At 43.5% G+C, this 19,257-nt stretch overlaps 7 protein-coding genes across 9 annotated transcripts; 3 read left to right on the top strand and 4 right to left on the bottom strand.

Moving 5' to 3' along the window:
- Nucleotides 1-5,589, bottom strand: LOC108051461 (N-terminal kinase-like protein). Its single transcript, XM_017133584.2, has 9 exons — nucleotides 4,673-5,589; nucleotides 4,391-4,614; nucleotides 3,927-4,332; nucleotides 3,222-3,864; nucleotides 2,630-2,794; nucleotides 2,418-2,563; nucleotides 2,233-2,361; nucleotides 1,768-2,173; nucleotides 1-1,635 (listed from the first exon to the last, which is right to left on the bottom strand). Exons 1-9 carry the CDS (start codon nucleotides 5,051-5,053, stop codon nucleotides 1,508-1,510), a joined length of 2,628 nt encoding a protein of 875 aa, XP_016989073.1. The 5' UTR covers nucleotides 5,054-5,589; the 3' UTR covers nucleotides 1-1,507.
- Nucleotides 5,590-6,267: 678 nt separating this feature from the next.
- LOC108051464 (ATP synthase subunit gamma, mitochondrial) lies at nucleotides 6,268-7,480 on the top strand. Its single transcript, XM_017133586.1, has 2 exons — nucleotides 6,268-6,355; nucleotides 6,411-7,480. The coding sequence occupies exon 2, from the start codon at nucleotides 6,436-6,438 to the stop codon at nucleotides 7,324-7,326; it is 891 nt and encodes a 296-aa protein (XP_016989075.1). The 5' UTR covers nucleotides 6,268-6,355; nucleotides 6,411-6,435; the 3' UTR covers nucleotides 7,327-7,480.
- A 231-nt stretch (nucleotides 7,481-7,711) lies between these two features.
- On the bottom strand, nucleotides 7,712-9,880 carry LOC108051463 (integrator complex subunit 11). The gene is made up of 3 exons (XM_017133585.2): nucleotides 9,536-9,880; nucleotides 8,491-9,465; nucleotides 7,712-8,435 (listed from the first exon to the last, which is right to left on the bottom strand). The coding sequence occupies exons 1-3, from the start codon at nucleotides 9,747-9,749 to the stop codon at nucleotides 7,831-7,833; spliced, it is 1,794 nt and encodes a 597-aa protein (XP_016989074.1). The 5' UTR covers nucleotides 9,750-9,880; the 3' UTR covers nucleotides 7,712-7,830.
- Nucleotides 9,881-10,223: 343 nt separating this feature from the next.
- LOC108051472 (GATOR complex protein WDR24) lies at nucleotides 10,224-13,377 on the top strand. Of its 2 annotated transcripts, none has more exons than XM_017133596.2 (8): nucleotides 10,224-10,434; nucleotides 10,493-11,132; nucleotides 11,191-11,523; nucleotides 11,579-11,660; nucleotides 11,716-11,871; nucleotides 11,925-12,383; nucleotides 12,442-12,627; nucleotides 12,689-13,377. In XM_017133596.2, the coding sequence occupies exons 1-8, from the start codon at nucleotides 10,311-10,313 to the stop codon at nucleotides 13,043-13,045; spliced, it is 2,337 nt and encodes a 778-aa protein (XP_016989085.1). In that variant the 5' UTR covers nucleotides 10,224-10,310; the 3' UTR covers nucleotides 13,046-13,377. The 2 variants fall into 2 exon arrangements, with proteins under 2 accessions (XP_016989085.1, XP_016989084.1); XM_017133595.2 differs by having other exon boundaries at nucleotides 11,576-11,660; nucleotides 12,689-13,376.
- A 55-nt stretch (nucleotides 13,378-13,432) lies between these two features.
- LOC108051458 (probable glucosamine 6-phosphate N-acetyltransferase) lies at nucleotides 13,433-15,856 on the bottom strand. 2 transcript variants are annotated; one of them, XM_017133578.2, is made up of 5 exons: nucleotides 15,595-15,856; nucleotides 14,607-14,817; nucleotides 14,420-14,547; nucleotides 14,288-14,349; nucleotides 13,433-14,223 (listed from the first exon to the last, which is right to left on the bottom strand). In XM_017133578.2, the coding sequence occupies exons 1-5, from the start codon at nucleotides 15,595-15,597 to the stop codon at nucleotides 13,980-13,982; spliced, it is 648 nt and encodes a 215-aa protein (XP_016989067.1). In that variant the 5' UTR covers nucleotides 15,598-15,856; the 3' UTR covers nucleotides 13,433-13,979. The 2 variants fall into 2 exon arrangements, with proteins under 2 accessions (XP_016989067.1, XP_016989066.1); XM_017133577.2 differs by lacking the exon at nucleotides 15,595-15,856 and adding an exon at nucleotides 15,140-15,242.
- Nucleotides 15,857-16,138: 282 nt separating this feature from the next.
- Nucleotides 16,139-17,281, bottom strand: LOC108051457 (complex I intermediate-associated protein 30, mitochondrial). Its single transcript, XM_017133575.2, has 2 exons — nucleotides 16,709-17,281; nucleotides 16,139-16,637 (listed from the first exon to the last, which is right to left on the bottom strand). The coding sequence occupies exons 1-2, from the start codon at nucleotides 17,180-17,182 to the stop codon at nucleotides 16,221-16,223; spliced, it is 891 nt and encodes a 296-aa protein (XP_016989064.1). The 5' UTR covers nucleotides 17,183-17,281; the 3' UTR covers nucleotides 16,139-16,220.
- Nucleotides 17,282-17,530: 249 nt separating this feature from the next.
- LOC108051456 (dehydrogenase/reductase SDR family protein 7-like) lies at nucleotides 17,531-19,203 on the top strand. Its single transcript, XM_017133574.1, has 5 exons — nucleotides 17,531-17,778; nucleotides 17,835-17,978; nucleotides 18,114-18,330; nucleotides 18,386-18,631; nucleotides 18,718-19,203. Exons 1-5 carry the CDS (start codon nucleotides 17,617-17,619, stop codon nucleotides 18,927-18,929), a joined length of 981 nt encoding a protein of 326 aa, XP_016989063.1. The 5' UTR covers nucleotides 17,531-17,616; the 3' UTR covers nucleotides 18,930-19,203.
- The last annotated feature ends 54 nt before the right edge of the window (nucleotides 19,204-19,257 follow it).

Below are 19,257 nucleotides of genomic sequence, written 5' to 3'. Positions count from 1 at the left end.
TTTTCCATGTTGCTTCAATTTGTTTATTTTCAATGTTTTGTTTTAAATAGTTCTTTACGCTAATGTTAAGTTTGCAGAGAGCATTTGTTGAAAGGAAATTAATGCCAATAAATGTGGAGAGGGGAAGGCGGGGATATCGGGCTGACTTGGATTGGAATCGAGTTGCATTAATTACAAATATACATATGTGGTGTTTGTTTGCTCCAAATGCAAACAGACGCGGCGACAACAATGAGATTTCAAAAAGTCAACATTTTTCTTTTTCGTATTTCCTTCGTTTCGGGTTATTAGTTTCGTTTGTATTTCAAAAATATATTATGGAAAAATTGTACACTGATATTGAGGTATTGGAAAAAATCGGCATATATGTTAGGTATATGTATATCTGTATCTATATGTATGTACAGGACATTCAAAAGTTGTATGTTTACGCTTAGGTAACGCTACTAGTTTGACATGCAAAAAATGGCCTTGCGCTTGGTGCTGTTCTTAATTGGGTAAAATTCGAAAAATGTTTAACGGAATATGGTAAATAAACCGAGAGGAAAACGCATTCCTGATCGTTTCTATTTATGGCAACCTAGGACATCTATATAACAAGTGCAATTCTACTACAATTAAATGTATCGCTGAAAAGCTTTAAAATTGTTTCCTTCTATAATTGCTTGCTGTTCTTGATTTCTGTTGTTTCTATTTGTTGGTTCTATATAATTCGTTTTCGTTTATTATGAACTATATAAAAATATTTTTTATTTATGTATTAAAATTCACAATTTTGGTTACGCTCCATTCGCAAAAATACGTTTAGATTTTTTTAAATATTTATTTTCCCCTTCAGCGCTTCTAGAAAATCAAGTATGGAATCCATCAAGTTTTTATCTTTGGAAAGGGGGACTAAAATGAATTTTGAAATCACACACTCACACACATCCATTCACTCATAGATAGTAGGATGGGAAAACACCTTATTTCCGCTCACTGATATCGATTATCCCCCATTCTAACACTTGCAGCAACCTTGCGGTGACACTCACGCTCAAGGATCCATTTAGTTAGTCAGACATGCAGGATATCCTAGCATCGGTACTCTTACTAGATTCGATTAATAAAAGTATAAATTTGAAGTAATTTACTAACTACTGTTTGGTTGGTTTGTCATTTGCTTCATTCGTTTTTGGTTTTTATAAATATAAATTACAGGTTTTAATTACAGTGCTTTACATTTGAAATTTCGTTAGAGACGCTGAATATATTAGCTAATATCGTGCCAGCATTATAAGTACAATACGGCTATGTTACGGAATCAAAATGGAGTGTCGAGACACTGAGATTGCATTTAATGCAAACTGGTACCCAAAAATCAACAAAAAAGCACACCCAGAGCGGGACTATTGGGAGCCGGACAAAGACACACACGCACAGAAATATACAAAATACACTTTGGGCTTAGATGTACGATGGAAATAACAGCCAAATAACACTCGATGCTGTTATCCGCTGATTACTTTTAAAGCTTTTTGGCGCCCAGCTTCATGGGACCGCTCGCCCGCTGGGCCCGTCGCGCCTCCAGTTCCCGCTGTCGCTGCAGCTTCTTCTCCTCCCGCTTGCGACGCGCCTCATCCAGTTTGGCATTTCCTAAAATTAAAAAATAGTTTTTTATAGTTTAAGTTCAAAAACTTTGAAACAAAGAGTACTTCTCACTAAACTACTGACTTAAATATTATTTTTATTATACAGAAAGCTTATAAAAGAGCATCCTGAACTTACCAAATCCCGATTCGTCCAGTGGCTCAAATTCCCCGTCGGCCCACGAATCGCTATTCCAATTGGCATTATGCGTCGAATTATTCAAATGCGACGAAGGCGGGCTAATGTTATTGCAATTGGCAGTGGCCGACGTGGGCGACGTATTGCTACTGGATAGATTGGGCAGCTCCTTTGGCCGCAGCATTGATTGCTTTGACGGCGAGGTGACATGTGAGTTGAGCTTGGCCAGCGGCTCGATCAGATCATTTAGTTCGTGCTGCTGGAGCTTCTGCTGATGGGGATGCTGTTGCTGATGCGGCAGCAGCGGGCGCTGGTGCTGCTGACTGGATGACGTGGTGGATGATATAGATTGTCTTGCCAGCTGCTGTTGCTGTTGCTCCTGCTCCGCCTGCTCTTCCTCCTCGCACTTATTAAAGTTAAGGTCAATTAGCAAGAAGAATATGCTATGAAGAGGTCATATCTTACCGGATCCTCTTCAAGACTTCCCCACTCCTCGTTGTCCCAGCCATCGCGTACTTCACTTAAGACATTGGCTGCCATCAAGGCGCCATTATTGGAGCTGGCTGCTAGCGGACTGCTGGGATCCTGAGAGGTCTGAAATGAAATAAGAATAGTAAGTGGAATTCAAATGGCATTAAAATAGTACTTACATCCATTTCGCCCCAGTTTTCGTTGTCCCAATCGTTGTTGCCATAATCAGAGGCCGAGGCAGAGGTATCATTGCTTTCATGCTCTAGCGACGTCATTGAGGTAACACTGCTTGTGGTGGTCGATAAACTGCTGCTCGATGGTTGCTCTACACAGCAAAAGTAAGCCAGGTTAATTGCATTGTGAAAATTGCAAAGGCGAGGCAAATACTCACCAAGCGACGCTGGCTTGGACAGATTGCGTCCAGTTAAAGGCGGTCTTGGTCGAGACGAATCACTTTGGCTGCGATAGAACTTGGCTGTAACGGCCGTCACCGCCCATCCCGCCCAGGTGGCCGCCGCATTTCCAATTGAGGGCGTAGCCGTGTGCACATCCGCCTCTGCAAGAGAATGTAATAAAAAAATGAGTACACTAAATATAAAGTTTGTATCTACTATTAAAGCCGGAGACTTTGGTTTTTCCAATTTACCGTTGATAATGTGTATTTTACCTAATCGAATCCATTACGAACATCTAAACTGCTAATCGAACCATTTTAAATGCTATATTTGTATTTGCTGTATTTAAAAATACAACATTTAGTACCCCATTTACATATATTAAATTAAAAAATTATTTATATTTTTTATGTTATTACACTTTGCGAGAACTGCAATTAATTCGATGTTTAACTCCGAACATTAATTACAATTATATAAAAAATATTAACGGGGAAAACTGGATTTTATTATGCCTGAACTCAATTAGTAGCCTCATTGTTTTAAATAACGATTGTTTTAATGATTAATCGGATATATTGGACTTACCCATCGTCTCTCGCAAACTGGGATCTTCGGAGACCTTCTCCAGCTTGCCGAGGAAGCCGCGGATGGTTTTAAACGCCGGATCACGAACCGTCTTCTCCGGATCGACGCTGAGAGAACACAGAGACGGCAGCACTCGGTTGGCCACTTCGCTGAGCAAAAAGTACTGCTGGGTTGCGGCCAGCGCCAGAACTCCGGCGACTCGGGCCGGTGGAAAAGGATCCCGCATGGCGCGAATAAAGGCGGAAACCAGCACGCGTTGACGCACCTGCGGATGCAAGTGCGGCGCAATCTTGCCCAGACACACCGTCGTATTAGTGCGAATACCGCCTTGGTCATCCCGCGCCTGCAGCCTGGCAAAGTGACGCAGCACCTCCACATTTAAATTGTTGTAGTTGAGCTTAGGCGCCAAATGGATTATCGATTTGACCGTCTGCTCGCGTATGGTGGCATTGGTATCTAGGAAACCGTGAGCCACCTGTGGGAAAATCTGATCGTTGACCACCTGTGGCTGCAAATGCGCGACGAACAGATCCAATTGCTGCAGCAGGCGCGACCGCGTCACACGATCCGTGGAAGCAAACAACTTGACCACACAGGGCACAATGCGTTTTTGGTATTCCACTTCGTCCAGCAGTTTGCCCAGCTGCAAGAATTTAATTCTGTATGAACTCAAGCCAGATAAGGGGTATAAATTCAATGTACAACCTTAAACATGGGTGCCAGCACTGCCGATCCCGCATCTCCATACTCGTAGGCTGTTATCAGTTGTGGAAGTATCTTGTGCCTGCACACATTGTCAGGAAAGTTATCCAGATGCGTGGTGAGTCCACTGAAGAAGCGATTCTTCTCTGCCTTATCCTTGATTTGGATTTCCTCCAGGAAGAGCAAAGTGTCCACCAAATCGTTCTTAAAAAAGCCTCCAGGCTTGCGGCAACGTGTGATTATGTCGGCCGGGTTAGGGCGATTCGAAGGCGAGGCTCCCACTAATTCACAGTATAGTGATTGCAAGGATTTAGGTATGTGTTCAATGTCCTTGAGGTTAGAACGTTGCTTGAGAACGCCATTGAAGGCCTCCCAAACTAGACAGCCCAGGCCCCACATGTCCACGGAACTAGTAGATAAAGTAGACTTTAAGATTAAAACAGTAAAAGGGTAAATGGTATGTGTACCATTTAGTGGCCGCCTTGAGCTTGGTCTGATCATTTTTCTCTGGGGAATCATAAACCTCCAGGGTCACTGGTATCTTGGCGGGCGGCATGGGATTGCCATCAGCCGCTGAAACATACTCCAGGCTGCCCAGCTTCCACTCGCCAGAGGCATTTACGAATACCGACCAGGCTGAGACATTGTTGTGTCGCAGATTGCCATCGTTGTTGAGGAAGGACAAGGCGCGCTGAAAGAAATTACAGTTTCATTAAAGTAGTAAATATATAGATATATCCTAAACTTACTGTGATCTGGAAGATGCCCCAGGCCAGGTAGAGACCCTTCTGCACATTGTCGCTGCCCAACTTGGCGAAATAGCTGCCCAGCGGATCCACCGCCTCGGTGGCCACGTACAGCATCTTGTCCGTTTCCAGGGAGTCCAGGTACTGCAGGATGCTGGGGTGACGCAATGTCTTTAACCTCTTTAGCGATGCCTTGGCTAGTTCGCATTTGGTGTCGGATCCGCTGCGAATGTCATAGACAAACACGGACACCTCCTCCAGCGTGCTCTTGCGTTTGGCCTTGTGCAGTGTCCATATGGAGTACTGATCAAAACCGCCCACGGGTTCGCCAATGTCGTAGGGAAAGTCTTTCGAGGAGTCGCGCGAGAAGAACGACCACATCATGTGTTTTGCTCGGCGGCTCAATATTTTGTTACTGTTGTGTCACGACGCAACAACAACAACAACTGCTGCTGGTGATTGCAACTGCAACAACAACACACTGCGCAGGCAAAACACACGCACACTCGCACACACCTTGTTGCTGCTGCAAAGGCACTGAATTCGGTTGTGGAGCCTCCGATTTTTGGTTTAGCCTTATGACTTATGCCTCTGTCTTTAGCTTTATCTTAATCTTCGTCATGCCAATTCTGCTGCTATATGTCCTATAAGTTCTCCGCTGCGCAGCAACAATTTTCCAGCTTTGCACACACACACACACACCGCTGGCTAACTTATCCGCTGTTTTTCGTCCTGAGAGCTCTCATCCCTGGGATCCTGGGAATCCTGGCTAGGACGATCTGATATATGTGGCTTTATTGCGGGGGCGGGGAAGTCAATTGATCGGATCGGGCACTCGTCTCCGTCGAATTATCCTAATCTTTTTCCCGAGTACGTCAGCTTTTTTTGCGTGAGGCGTTAGTGACGGACCAAGGGATGGCGTGCGTGAGCAGCTGACTGCAACAGAGGATAGGAGGGCAACTCTGTACGAGGCTAGAAAACAATTTGACATCTTTGCACAACCAATTTTTAACAATTATTGGCTTTATCTTTGTTATTAGTTAATTAAACATAATAACATTTATTTACTTACTTGCTCAAATAATTCATTCCATATTTTTGGTTTTGTGGCCCCTTAATAGGATTTAAAGTTTTTAAAGGGTAAGTTTATTGTCCAAGCGCAACCAGAACCTATATAAGCTATAATACCCTCCTCAGTATAAAACAGGCATTACAATCTTAAAAGTTCGAGAAATTTTTTTAAAATTATGTATGTTATTATTCAAAAGGCCTTATTTTCAATAGAAATTAATAACCTCATTTTTACTGTTTAAATTGAAATTTAATAAATATTAAAATATTATAATAAATATTAAAATATTATAATAAATATTATAATAAATATTTAATATTTATGATTATCTAACTTATCCTTGCACATTTTCTTGCTATGTGTACGTAAGCTGTACGTAGATTTCAAGTAATTACTTATTGTTGTTATTTTATAAAATATGTATTTCATCTGACAACAATTAGTATAAAATTTATTAATACTTTAAAAAGTATTAAAAAGTATAATTAATTAAAAGTGAACCCCATTTTCTACGCGTCTGATTGCCATTCACTACGAATAACTACCACCTTCAACGGGGTGGCAACTACCCTCGGTGTTATAACACTCGTTGTGGCGCAGCCAACTTAACGCAGGTGAATTTTCTCCGACCATTTTGCCGAGTTGAAATTGAGTTAATTTTTGTGGCAGGGAATCTTCGACAGCTCACAGGACAATGATGCAACGCACCCAGCTCTTGCTGCCCTTGGCAATGGAGGCCACCGTGCTGGCCCAGCAGCAGCGTGGCATGGCCACCCTGAAGATGATTTCGATGCGCCTGAAGTCCGTGAAGAACATTCAGAAAATTACGCAATCGATGAAGATGGTGTCCGCTGCAAAGTACGCTCGTGCGGAGCGAGACTTAAAAGCGGCGCGTCCCTACGGCGTTGGTGCCCAGCAGTTCTTCGAGAAGACGGAGATCCAGGCGGACGAGAAGGCGGAGCCCAAGAAGCTGCTCATCGCGGTGACTTCCGATCGTGGTCTTTGCGGAGCCGTCCACACTGGTGTGGCTCGTCTCATTCGTGGAGAACTGGCCCAGGACGAGGCAAACACCAAGGTTTTCTGCGTTGGCGACAAGTCGCGCGCTATTCTTTCCCGTCTGTACGGCAAGAACATCCTGATGGTGGCCAATGAGGTGGGCCGTCTGCCGCCCACTTTCTTGGACGCCTCGAAGATTGCCAACGAGGTGTTGCAGGCCGGTTACGATTACACCGAGGGCAAGATCGTCTACAACCGGTTTAAGTCCGTGGTGTCCTACCAGTGCTCCACCCTTCCCATCTACAGTGGAGCCACCGTGGAGAAGTCCGAGAAGCTGGCCGTCTACGATTCGCTCGATAGCGATGTTGTCAAGAGCTACCTGGAGTTCTCGCTGGCCTCACTCATCTTCTACACCATGAAGGAGGGCGCCTGCTCGGAGCAGTCCTCCCGCATGACTGCCATGGACAACGCTTCCAAGAACGCCGGTGAGATGATCGACAAACTGACCCTCACCTTCAACCGCACCCGACAGGCGGTCATCACTCGCGAGCTGATTGAAATCATCTCCGGTGCCGCCGCCCTGACATAAGCGAAGTTTCTGTGTTCAAAAGGCTCCAACGATACATAAAGCTAATTGCATATGGTGCCAGGCACCAGGAGCGACGCCTGGAACCCTAGTAATGTTACACTTTCAGAAAAAACTCCCAGAATAAATAGCGTGGAACGAACGAAAATATCTCTAACCTCTTGGACTCTTTAACTTTGTGATGTGGGATGCAAGGAATTTAGAGAGGAATTTTAAAGGTCTGTTTTGGCTTTTATAAAATTTATTTTATCATTTTATGATCAATTTAAAACTACAATGCTTTCTCAATTCCCTCTAAAGACAAATTAATTATTAGCAAACATTTTTAAAAATTTTTAAGTAGACAAACGATGTCATAAAAAAGCCAGTGAATGTAAAACCCGCAGCCTTATTGGATTATTTACGTATATTTCAACCCACATTTCAATTTTAGAAAATGACAACTACACTTTGTGCTTATCTATGGAATTAAGGCATGGGATTTCATTGGGATGCTTCGCTCTTTGCTTAGCACATATTCTGGAGCACATTCAGTATATAGGCTCCAATGTCCTCGTCCTGGTTGGTCCAGGATATCAAAATTGTCTTCTGCTTCGGGTCTTTCTCGTCCTCCTCCACCTTCACCTCAACGGATTCAATGGCTATGGAGCCATTTTCCTGCATCGTCACTGTCCAACCGGCCAGCTTTTCTTCGAGAAGAGTTTTGAGCCTTTCACTAGTTCGGATCATGGGTCCAGGATCGTCCATCTTGACCTTGGAAGTGAATCGCATCACATGCCGGTTAATGCCGATCTCCTTTAGGGCATCGGTCAGGTTTTGCAGCATTATTCGATTGTCCTTCATCACAAGGACGCCGTGGATGAGCCGCCGTCGCTTGGGATCTGGCGGTTGAGCGTTATATGATCGGGCCTCGGCTTTTAACAGCGAAACAGAAGCATCTACGGGTATTTTGACGGGCGTGGAAATTACACAGGTCTCGCCATTGGCCGGCATGTAGGTTTCCAGGTTAAACTCGTCTTTGATCTTCGATCGCAGGAACTTCATCTTTTCTGCTTCACCATGGACGAGCATTACGTTCTTTGGCTCACAGTTCTGGATTAGCTGCATAATGCCTGCAAAGAGAATAAGGTTATAATTGTCATATCAAACATGTTAGTTTCTAGCTACCTTTGGCATCGGCATGGGCCGAAAAACTCATGTACTCCACGGCCATTTTGACTTCCACAACCTGGCGGTTCTCGAACTCTACCTTCTTGGCGCCTCCAAGGATCTTGTTGCCCACGGTTCCCTGCACACAATAGCCGGGCATAATCACCATGTTATTCTCGTTGGGCGCCCACTTCTTGAAAATCTGCAGGGAGAGACCCGCGTGCAGCATTCCCGGCGTGGCAAACACCACCATTGCTCCAGGATTATCAATATAGGCCTTGTCAAATGGCTTGATGTGCTTAAAATCAAACATGTTCCGATGGACAAAGGTCTTTCGGATCTTTTGGTTCGTCCAGGTGATAAACATTTTGTAATAGGTGTTGGCCTTTTCTGTGAGACCCAGGGCAAAGTAGATGGGGTACTTCAGGTTCATGCGCTCCCAGTAGGTTTCCAGCAGAATGCACAATTCCTGTGCGCGACCTAATGCGAAAACGGGGATCAGAACCTTGCCACCCTTCGCCACGCACTCGTGCACTTTCTTGAGAAAGTCCCTTTCGCGACAGCGCTTTGAATCCCTTATTGTGGTTGCGTAGGTGCTCTCGGAGATAAGCAAATCCGGCCGACACTTGTCTATCCACGCGGCGCCGAGATGCCTATCCGGGGTCATATTGTAATCCCCCGTGTAGACAACGCTCTGGGAGCCCACCTTGATCCAAAACATGGCGGCACCTAAGACATGACCCGCGTAGTAGGCTTTTATCTCCAGATCCGTGTCCACCATCATGCTCTGGTGGAGCGTGACTGGTATCACCTTTTTCATGCAGTCCTTGATCATCTGGGTGGTGAAGAAGTTCGACTCGCCCTTGCGCTCCACGGCCACCTTGCGCATGTCTTCAAGGAGAATGGGTGCAATGGCCTTGGTTGGGTGCGTCATGTAGATGGGTCCGGTGTAGCCCACAATTTCGGACATGTAGGGCAAAGCACCACAGTGATCTGGATTGATAAAGAAACGATTAGACCCGGTGTTGCCCAGATAAGGAGTGGCCGGAACTAAAAGTCTCACCTAGGTGGAAGTGGGAGATGATCACGCAGTCGATGTGGCTGGTGATCGGTCCCTCCGGCACTATATAGGAAAAATCCGGGAATCGTCGCTCATCGTTATAGCCCATATGCATCCCGCAGTCGAGCATTATGTTCTTGCCGCCCATCGAAAGCAGCAAGCAGCTGCGGCCCACATCCTGGCCGGCGCCCAGCGGCGTTATCTTGATGTCCGGCATTTTGGGGAAGGATAACCTGGCTCCAATCGCCTGCTTTTACACGGCAACTTGTTGCGCTAATAATTGCAATTTCCGTAAAAGTCGACCGTGATTTTTGTAAACAGCAAGGGCGCAAGGCTGGCGTTGCCACTCTGCCGGTAAGAGCGCTCTGGAAATGCAGCGCATTATTTAGCAGTTCCTAATGGGGTGTTCCAAGTATATTTTGGAAAAAAGCTCCAACTAAAAAACCTATTTTCTATCGATTTTTCTGGACTATTGTTATTTGTTTGAAATTATTTTAAAATTAATAAAAAGAAGTTCTACTATTAAAATAATTTTAATACATTATAACAAGAAAAAAATTGAATTGTATGTTTTTTTTAATTTGTCTCAATAAAATCTCAATAATCAATTAGAATTTCTCTTTGAAATCTCTTTTCGTTGCGTGTTTCAGAACATTTACCGCATCGTTTTGCCAATATAGAAACGGTCATACTGAACCAACAGAAAAAAAGGCGATAGCGTCTTGCGTTATCAAATCACTGTTTTGTTTTCCGAGGGCCCAATTGCAACTGCTGCAGGATGCCTGATTCCTTGGAGGACAAGGACACCTCCACAATCTCGCTGCGGATTTGCGTGGAAGGACATGCGAATGCCTTGGCCTTAAACAAGGATAACAACCAGATCGCTTTGGCTGGAAGGAGCTGTAAGATTAAAAGCGTTCAAGGTTTTTCTATTAATACATCTGATATTCTCGCCAACAGTGCTTAAAGTGTATGCCATCAACAGCAATGGCTTTACGGAATCGTGTAATATGCGCGGGAAGAACCAGAATCTTAGCTATTCCGCTAACGATGTGGCCTGGTCCACATTGGATAGCAATCTTCTGGCCACAGCGGCCACCAATGGCGTAGTTTCCGTGTGGGATCTCTCCAAGTTCGGTCGGCAGAAACAGCTCCTTGTCTATAATGAACATGAACGTACTGCCCACACTGTAACCTTCCATAGCAGCGAACCCAACATCCTAATCTCTGGATCTCAGGATGGCACAATTAAATGCTTCGACATCCGATCAGATAAGTCCGTAAACACATATTTCTGCAATTCGGAGTCGGTGAGGGATGTCAAGTTCAGTCCGCACACACAGAACATATTCTCCGCTGTCTCCGAGAATGGAACCGTCCAACTGTGGGACATGAGGAAGTGGGACAAGTGCATGGTGCAATTCACGGCGCACTACGGACCGGTCTACACCTGCGATTGGCATCCCACGCGGAATTGGCTGGCCACCGGCAGTCGGGACAAGCAGATAAAGGTGTGGAACATGGACGGCAGGCCTGGATTGGAGCACACCATCCATACGATAGCAGTGGTGGGACGAGTGAAGTGGCGGCCGGAAAGAACGTGGGTTTGAGATATCTTTCAAACCTTTATATATATTAACTCAGCCCAATCCCCCCAGTTATCACATTGCCAGCTGCGCACTAGTGGTGGACTACAGCGTGCATGTTTGGGACATCCGGAGACCGTACATCCCCTTTGCCTCCTTCAACGAGCACACCAATGTGACTACTGGAATTGCGTGGCAGGGCAGCGATTCCCACTGTCTGCTCTCCATCAGCAAGGACTCCACCATATATAAGCATGCTTTTAAAGATGCCACAAGACCGGCGATGAAGGCTAATGCCCAGGGAGCCAGTTTGGGGAGATTTGGCGACATTTCCTTTGCCTACAAGATCAAGGAATATGCTCCAAAGACCAGTGGTGCTTCTAACACCAAGTCCTCCAGCTTTATGTAAGTTTACTTAATTGTATTAATTGCTAGTTATTAATGATATTTATTTTAGAAGTCGCCGAAAAACGAATGTAGCTGGTATTGTTCAGTTTCATTTGGACCATTCCAAGATGTACAAATTCATTTTAAATGATACGGTGAGTAGGTAAGTAAGAACATAAGGACATATCTTAACCACTTAAATGTTTGCAGTTTTCTGGCTATCCCCTAAGTGAATCCGTTTCGAGACCTACCCAAGAACATGAGAGTTTTATTGGCTGTGCTAAGGAACTGATTATTAGTGGCAAGAAGCTCGCAGAGCTTTGCGAGCACAACGCAGAGGTGTCCAAGAAATACGGAAAACATAATGTAAAAATTGAACCTAACCTCATAGCCGAATAGTTACTAACATGTTTTTACAGGCGACCACGCTGTGGAACTTTATCAAACTCTTCTACGGCAGCAATCACTTTGAGCCTCCTTTCGAGCACCGGTCCTCCTTCTCCAACCAAAAGAATCCGATGAACTCCCGCCGTTCCACCCAAGTAGCCAGCGATTGGCCCCAGCAGCGGAGTGAACTGGGCCAGGATCTCAATGGGAACACGCCGGAGACGGCCAATGAGGTTGACGTAGCGAATGACGACGATGATCCGCTTGGTGGCAGCGGTGTGGAGCATCCGCCCACGAGCTCAGTGATTCTCTCCGAGACGCAGATCATAAGCGAGATTACCTTTGACAACTTTGAGCTTTTGCGCAATGGATTTATTTATGTAGGACCCACAGAATGCGCCAAGGCTTTGGCATTTCCTGCCCTGCATCACGATGTTCAGGCAGCTCGTCCTCAACTGGATCTCAAGGCATCCGATCACGAGAAGTCGCCGGTAACTTAGATGTAACGAATTTTATATGGCTTATTATATTTTTTTATTGTTATTATAGCCACCACATGTTCCTACTGTACTGAAAGTAAGTCATGTTCCGCCCATCCCCATGTGGGAGCCACATAAATTTGTTTCTGATGCCCTAATGCTGATGAACGATGTTGGTGATGTTCAAACAGCTCTCACAGTCCTTATAGCGTTGGGAGAAGCCCGTAAACTACTGCCCATTGACGATACTTTGGTGGTGAGTAAATATACCTATCTTTGCACCAATTAATAGTAATCATTCGGTGTTTCCTTCCCAGGAGCACTGGTTCTATACCTATGTAGACCAGCTGCATCGCTATGAGTTATGGAACGAGGCTTGCGAGGTGATCAACCGATCATGGCTGCGATCGGTGCAGCAGCTTAACCAGCACTCGACGTCCATGCACACGAACTGCGGAGAATGCGGTCGCCCTATGGGCGGGAAAGTAGGATGGTACTGCGACAAGTGCAAGTCCATGCAGTCCGCCAAGTGCTGCGTCTGCGGTCTGATCGTCCGGGGCCTTTACGCCTGGTGCCAAGGATGCTCCCATGGCGGCCACATCGAGCATCTTCAAAAGTACTTTGCCAAGCACTCAAAGTGCCCCAAGTGCGGACACCTGTGTTCGTACTCATGAGACGCGGAGGAGGCTGGGTTTACCCAGCTTCTGCCCCCGATTTAAGTCCCATGTAAATAGAGAAGACTTCGATTCAATAAGTACCTTGCAAGAAACACTAAAGAAACTTTCGTATGCATACATGTAACTCGATATTTTGAGCTGCACACTATTCTAATTCGTAAGTTTACAGTTTGTGGAATAAATTCATTATGATATATTTAATTAATAGTTAAAATTTAGCCAAAACAAATAAACAGACTAGGATCATCACTATTTTTCAATAGCAGTTAATAATATCTCCTAATACTAAAATATTTGTAAATAATAATGCTAAATAAAAATGTTGTCAGTTGATAAAATTTCAAAATATTTTTTTAACAACATAAAAAAAATAAATCCAATGTGTAAATTTTTAAATTTATCATTTTATTTAATCGATGTTTTTAAAAAGTCTTTAGTGTTTTCTGTGAGATTCTGCTGAGTCTTATCGCAATTGTTGATTAGTTTTATATATAGTGTATTTATTTGAGTTTATGAAACTTAAGGCTACTTAATGAAGGTGCTTTTAAAAGGTAATATTACAACTACCTTTGAGTTGAGAGTAGAGCCGCACATTCAGTAGCAGAAAGGGGAGAAAAAATTATAAAATTGAAAGTTCTGTAGGGATTAAAAACAGAGAGCAACATTTGTTGCGGTTGACTAAATAACTAATTGTATGTCCTCGCGGGTGGGTGGAAATCACGGTCCCACAAGGACATCACCGCCTGCCAGCGCTGTCCAAAAATCCATAATGCACTCAGCGCAATGGTATTTTGGCAATGCAAAGCATTGTAATGTTTTTTGGAATCCAATTTTCTGTTTTTTTTCATTGCGCTTCGCGCAGTTGTAACTTTGAGTTGGGTTGTGCACCCACTCAAAGCTTGGACTTTGGAGCAGCGTTGGCGGCTAATTGTCAAGAGGCAAAATCGAGGCTCACAGTTTGGCAGGAGTCGCCCACTGTTCCACTGGAGCCAGCAGAGGTAGCATTCCGCTTCAGCGTTGGACCCTCATCATAACGAATCGTCATGGAGTTGGAGTTTCCGGGGATGGCCACATAGCCAAGCGACTCGTAAAACTTGATCAACTTGTCCTTGCAATCCAGCGACATTTTGTAGCAGCCCAGTTCCTCGGCCAACAGCGATACAGTGACAACAATTCTATAGAATATTTAATTGGATTAGTTTTTTTTATCGGAAAGAGGTACATTCACGTTACGCTTACAGTTTGCCCAGTTGCTTGCCGCGATAGGTATCATTAACCACCACATCCTCCAGACGACCACGCTAAAGAAAAAAAACAAATTTAAATATTCATTTTATGGGTAAGATGACATCTTATATTTTTTAAACTTACCACAGCACAATTGTGGATGAACTTGCGCTCAATAACCAAGGATGCAGCTCCAATAATTTCATTCTTGCGAGTGTCCTCAATAACAGTGACAAAATAATCCCCACTAGCTTTCATCTGCGAGAAGCGGGCTAAAAAGGAATTTAGTCAATGAAAAATTAGATCAAATAAGTTGTGATTATAGGCTTACTTAAAAACTGCGTGCGATTTACATTGCCAACGTGAGTAAGTTGGGAAAGCAGCTGCAGGAACCCACGATCGTAGTCGGTGTCCTTGAGAGGACGCACTTTCATCCACGGCTCGCCGGGACTAGCCGCTGATATGAAGGGCTTGAACTTGGCGGGACTGCGATGGAAGTCCAGCTTTATCAGCAGACTGGGATCGTACAGATACGTCTCCTCCTATTAGAGATTATAGATTATAGAAAAATATATTTTATAAATCGTAATAGGAGCACTATAATTTTCCATGATTCAAATCATCATTTTGTTTTAAAATCTTATCCTTGCTTAAATGATTTTTAAGTACTGTAATTAAATATTTTAACGTATAACAATTAAAAAGTATTCACTGACTTTTCTGAATATTAAAAGACAGATTGTGATGTAATAATGGAATCAAATATTTATAGAAATAAGATCAGTCAAAAATACTTAATTTTTCTAAGTTATTTTACAGATTGGGGATGCTTTCTATAGGCTAAGTTTTAGAGATTGGGACTACCGTAAATTGCACCATTTTTGCAGTGGACTGACTACACACGTCAGCAAATGACGCCGATGGAGGTAAAACTGAAGGTAAAACTCAGACAACAGGTAAAAAATAAGGTGGAGACAGAGTCGCGATAACAGGAATGGTAACAAGAACTGGTTTCTTGCACCCAACACTTTCGATTCGATGGTGGCCAACTGGTTTGGTCTCATTGCGTATCATTTATTTTCTATTTTTGGCGCATAAATTAAATAGATCGAGCAAACCGGTAAAGTGCGTAAAGACCGCCGACTAGTATCGATTTAGTTTGTTGTGGTTACAGCCAGGATTAGAATGAACAACGTGTGTTCAAGGTCTCGGTGACTGAACTGCCACATGGTCACGTTTTTCTAGCTTTTGTCTATATTTTTTCAAACGTTTTCTGGCTGGCACAGTTTTTTTATTTGTCTTCTTAGAAAACCACTTACCATGATTTTATCTAATGTCTGATAATGATAGTGGAGCACCAGTTGACAATATCTCCCGCGATGAAACTTAAAAATTGAAGCGGAAGTTTTCCGGCAGTTTTTATCGGTCGAAGTTTCGGAGCAGACTGAGCGGAAAACACTAACCGCGCATTCACACAAAATACAGAAAGCGCTAATTGGCAGTCGTGGAGAGGCTAAATAAGCTTTGGAAAAGGAACGAAAACTGCAATTTCAACGCTAAAATGACCCTGAAGATTCGACGATGTGAATGTAAACATTTAAACAGCTGATTGCAAAGAAAAAGTTACTGCAAAACAAGATAGGGAGAGATGAAAGAGAGTAGAAGAGCGAGGAATCAGCTGAGTACACAGTGGGGACTGACTATACAAAAAAAACTTAGCTTACGATCTTAATAAACTCTAATATTAGGTTGATGAAAAAAAATGCATAATAATATTTCAGCAATTAAACTAGTCATATATTATAAAAGTAAAGTTGTAAAGTTCTCCGTAGATCAAAGACGAATGAAAATCACACCAACAAGTTTGTTATTTTGTTAACCAAGCTTTACTGTTCTTCGTTCGTATTCTACAATTAAATAACACTGTCGTAACGTAAGCGTTACGTTACGTGGCCACAATGTATTTTGGTGTTTGGTACATCTCGTAGGCGAACTCTTCGCGATGACTAGGATCGTACTCCAGACCCACATAATCTATTTCTAGGCCGAACGGACCATCCATACCCTTCTTCGCGGCCACAGAGAATCCAAAGTGGGTCACCCTATTTAGCGGTATGGCTCCCTGGCGATCCTGAACCCGTCCCTTCGAGGAGAGAAAGAACTTGGAGAAGGGAATCTTGGCTATCTGCCAGTGGGGACCACCGCGCGTATACAAAACATAGTGGTAAATGTCATTCCACATCAGATCAAAGTAGCCCTCGGTGTGCAAATTGATCAGGTAGCTGCGTCCATCGCCTCGGACTTTCATGATCAGCATGTTATACTGCGTCCAGTCGTAGGTTGACTCCCGCTTGAAGGATTTCTAGGTTGAACGGATAAATGTAGAGTGTTAGTAGGTAGTCCTCTTTAGAGACATATCCATAGATAACCCACCCGCACTCTCTTGGTACGTATATTTGCATATCCAGTTCTCTTAATGATGCCATCCTTTGTGTGATCCGAGTTGACGTCTCCGTGGAAGAGTCCCGCTCCGGCTGAACTGAGCTCCAAGGTAGCAGTGCTTTTGCCCTCGCCGTGATCAGCATCTGATGTCACCGTCCACTTGTCCAGCACATCCGGCGCTTTGAAATCAAAGACCACATCCGTTTCTCCCGGGCGAAAGACCAGGATGGGGTCACTCTTCAGCTGCTCCCTGACTTCCTTGCGCCAGAGTTTCATCTCCTCTTTCAGATCTCTCAACCCGTCAATGATAAGCTGTTTTTTTGAGGGCTCCGGCAGTTTGGTCTTGTAGCCCGACTTCTTTTCGCGCTCCCAGAAAGTCCTGTGTACAGCGGTGGTGTGGATTTGCTGCTGGACAGCCGGCAGGCAGCAGCCCAGGCGATGTCCATGTCGCAGGAGGCTATTCATCGCAGCATTTGCTTAATTTTCATAAAATTTATTTGCACTAGGTGCCTTTGCAACTAAATAACGTAACAATAATCAGCTGTTTCCAGTTACCATTCGCAGTGAACGGCAAGCACATCTGTACGGTACAGTAATTATTAGATAGCTAGAAATCAATGAAACTGTAACGAACATACATAAATGCTATAATTAATAGACTACAAATATTTATTTAAAAAAAAAGCTTCAATAGGTAAAGTTATTTTTTCGATAATTTTTTGTTTAACAATAGTTCAAGTTAAGTTAAAAAAATGTGTAAATCGAGTTAATATATTTGTATCTTATATGAGCTTAAATGTCTTCTCTTTCCAGTGAATGGCAGTTGCAGTTTTGTTTTCGTTGCTAATCATTTTGCATTTGGAAAAGAGTTCAAAGGTTTAAATCGGTTGATTAAAAATATGAAAGAGCAGGACCTGGAAAAATGTGTTCCCAACAGCGACTGGAACGTCCTTTACTGGGTGCTGGGGACGATCCTAATGCCTGTGGCCCTTCCATTGGCTCTCGTGAACATATGGCAGCGATTCCGGGCCCAAAAATACCGTAATCAGTTGCCCGGCAAGGTAATGAGAAAACATTAATTACTGATTAGCCGGTTAATTATGTAAACCATTTAAAGGTGGTGCTTATAACGGGTGCAAGTTCGGGATTGGGTGAATCCCTGGCCCACGTCTTCTACCGGGCTGGATGTAAGGTGATTTTGGCGGCTCGCAGAACTCAGGAATTGGAGCGGGTTAAGAAGGATCTCCTCGCACTGGATGTGGTAAAGTCTAGAATATTTGTTTTTTTAATTTACCTGAATTTTGTATCCATTATCGCATACGTCGGCCATCAACTTCCTTTTTCCAATCAAATTAAAGATGATCATTTAAATTAAAAAAATCCCTAATCCTTCCAGGATCCCGCCTATCCACCTACTGTGTTGGCTCTTGATCTGGCTGAATTGAATTCCATTCCAGAATTTGTCACCCGTGTATTGGCCGTTTATAATCAAGTGGACATTCTGATTAACAATGGAGGGATCAGTGTACGAGCGGATGTGGCATCCACAGCAGTGGATGTGGATCTTAAGGTGATGGTGGTCAACTATTTCGGAGGTGTTGCCCTAACTAAAGGTGAGAAATGCTTTAATTTTCACAGAAGTCGACTAAATATGTTTTTGTTTCCTAGCTCTACTTCCTTCAATGGTTAAACGTGGTAGTGGTCACATCTGCTTCATTAGCTCAGTTCAGGGAAAATTCGCCATTCCCCAGAGGGCCGCCTATTCCGCCTCGAAGCATGCCATGCAGGCCTTTGCCGATTCTCTGCGAGCTGAAGTAGCCAACAAAAACATAAACGTGTCCTGTGTTAGTCCAGGGTATATACGTACTCAACTCTCTCTAAACGCTTTAACAGGATCGGGAAGCAGCTATGGAAGTAAGTAAAGTGCCAGATCTTCCCTGTTTTTTTCCGAAATAAATGAACACTAAAACTAACTCTATTATACATACGTTCCCCTCTAGAAATGGACGAAACCACGGCTAAGGGCATGTCCCCCGAGAAACTAGCAGAACGCATTCTACAATGCATTCTCCGTAAAGAACCCGATATAATTGTCAGCGACGCTCAAGCTAAGATTGCATATTACCTTCGCCATTTATGTCCAAGTCTTTACTTTTGGATTATGGCTAAGCGGGCCTTGAAGCTGGAAAAAGCAGAAAAGAAGTCCTCTTAAGTTTGGAACATGTCAAGTCAAACGTCCTTAATTATTAGTTTCGTTTTTATTGTTAATTGAATTTTGCTTAAAATGAGGAAATTATAAAGTATCGCATATGTGTGTGTGTTCGGGTTAAAAATTAGTTACTAACGATAAGATTAATAAATAAAGTATTGTAGTAATCGTAACATAAAGTACAACTGAATTGTCACACATGTGCTTTTTGTTCGCTAATCATAATACATACGTTAATTATTGTTTTAAATTGTCATTAAAATTATTAATCGTAAAATGCTAGTATTCACTTCTTTGCTCTTCGGTTTTTGTTTTCTTCGTTTCATTTCGT

Source organism: Drosophila rhopaloa, unplaced genomic scaffold (genome assembly GCF_018152115.1).
Source record: "Drosophila rhopaloa isolate 14029-0021.01 unplaced genomic scaffold, ASM1815211v1 contig_178, whole genome shotgun sequence".
NCBI classification, from domain to species: Eukaryota; Metazoa; Arthropoda; class Insecta; order Diptera; family Drosophilidae; genus Drosophila; species Drosophila rhopaloa.
The sequence above is the reverse complement of the archived record's forward strand: the minus strand, read 5'-3'. Positions and strand labels throughout refer to the sequence as shown.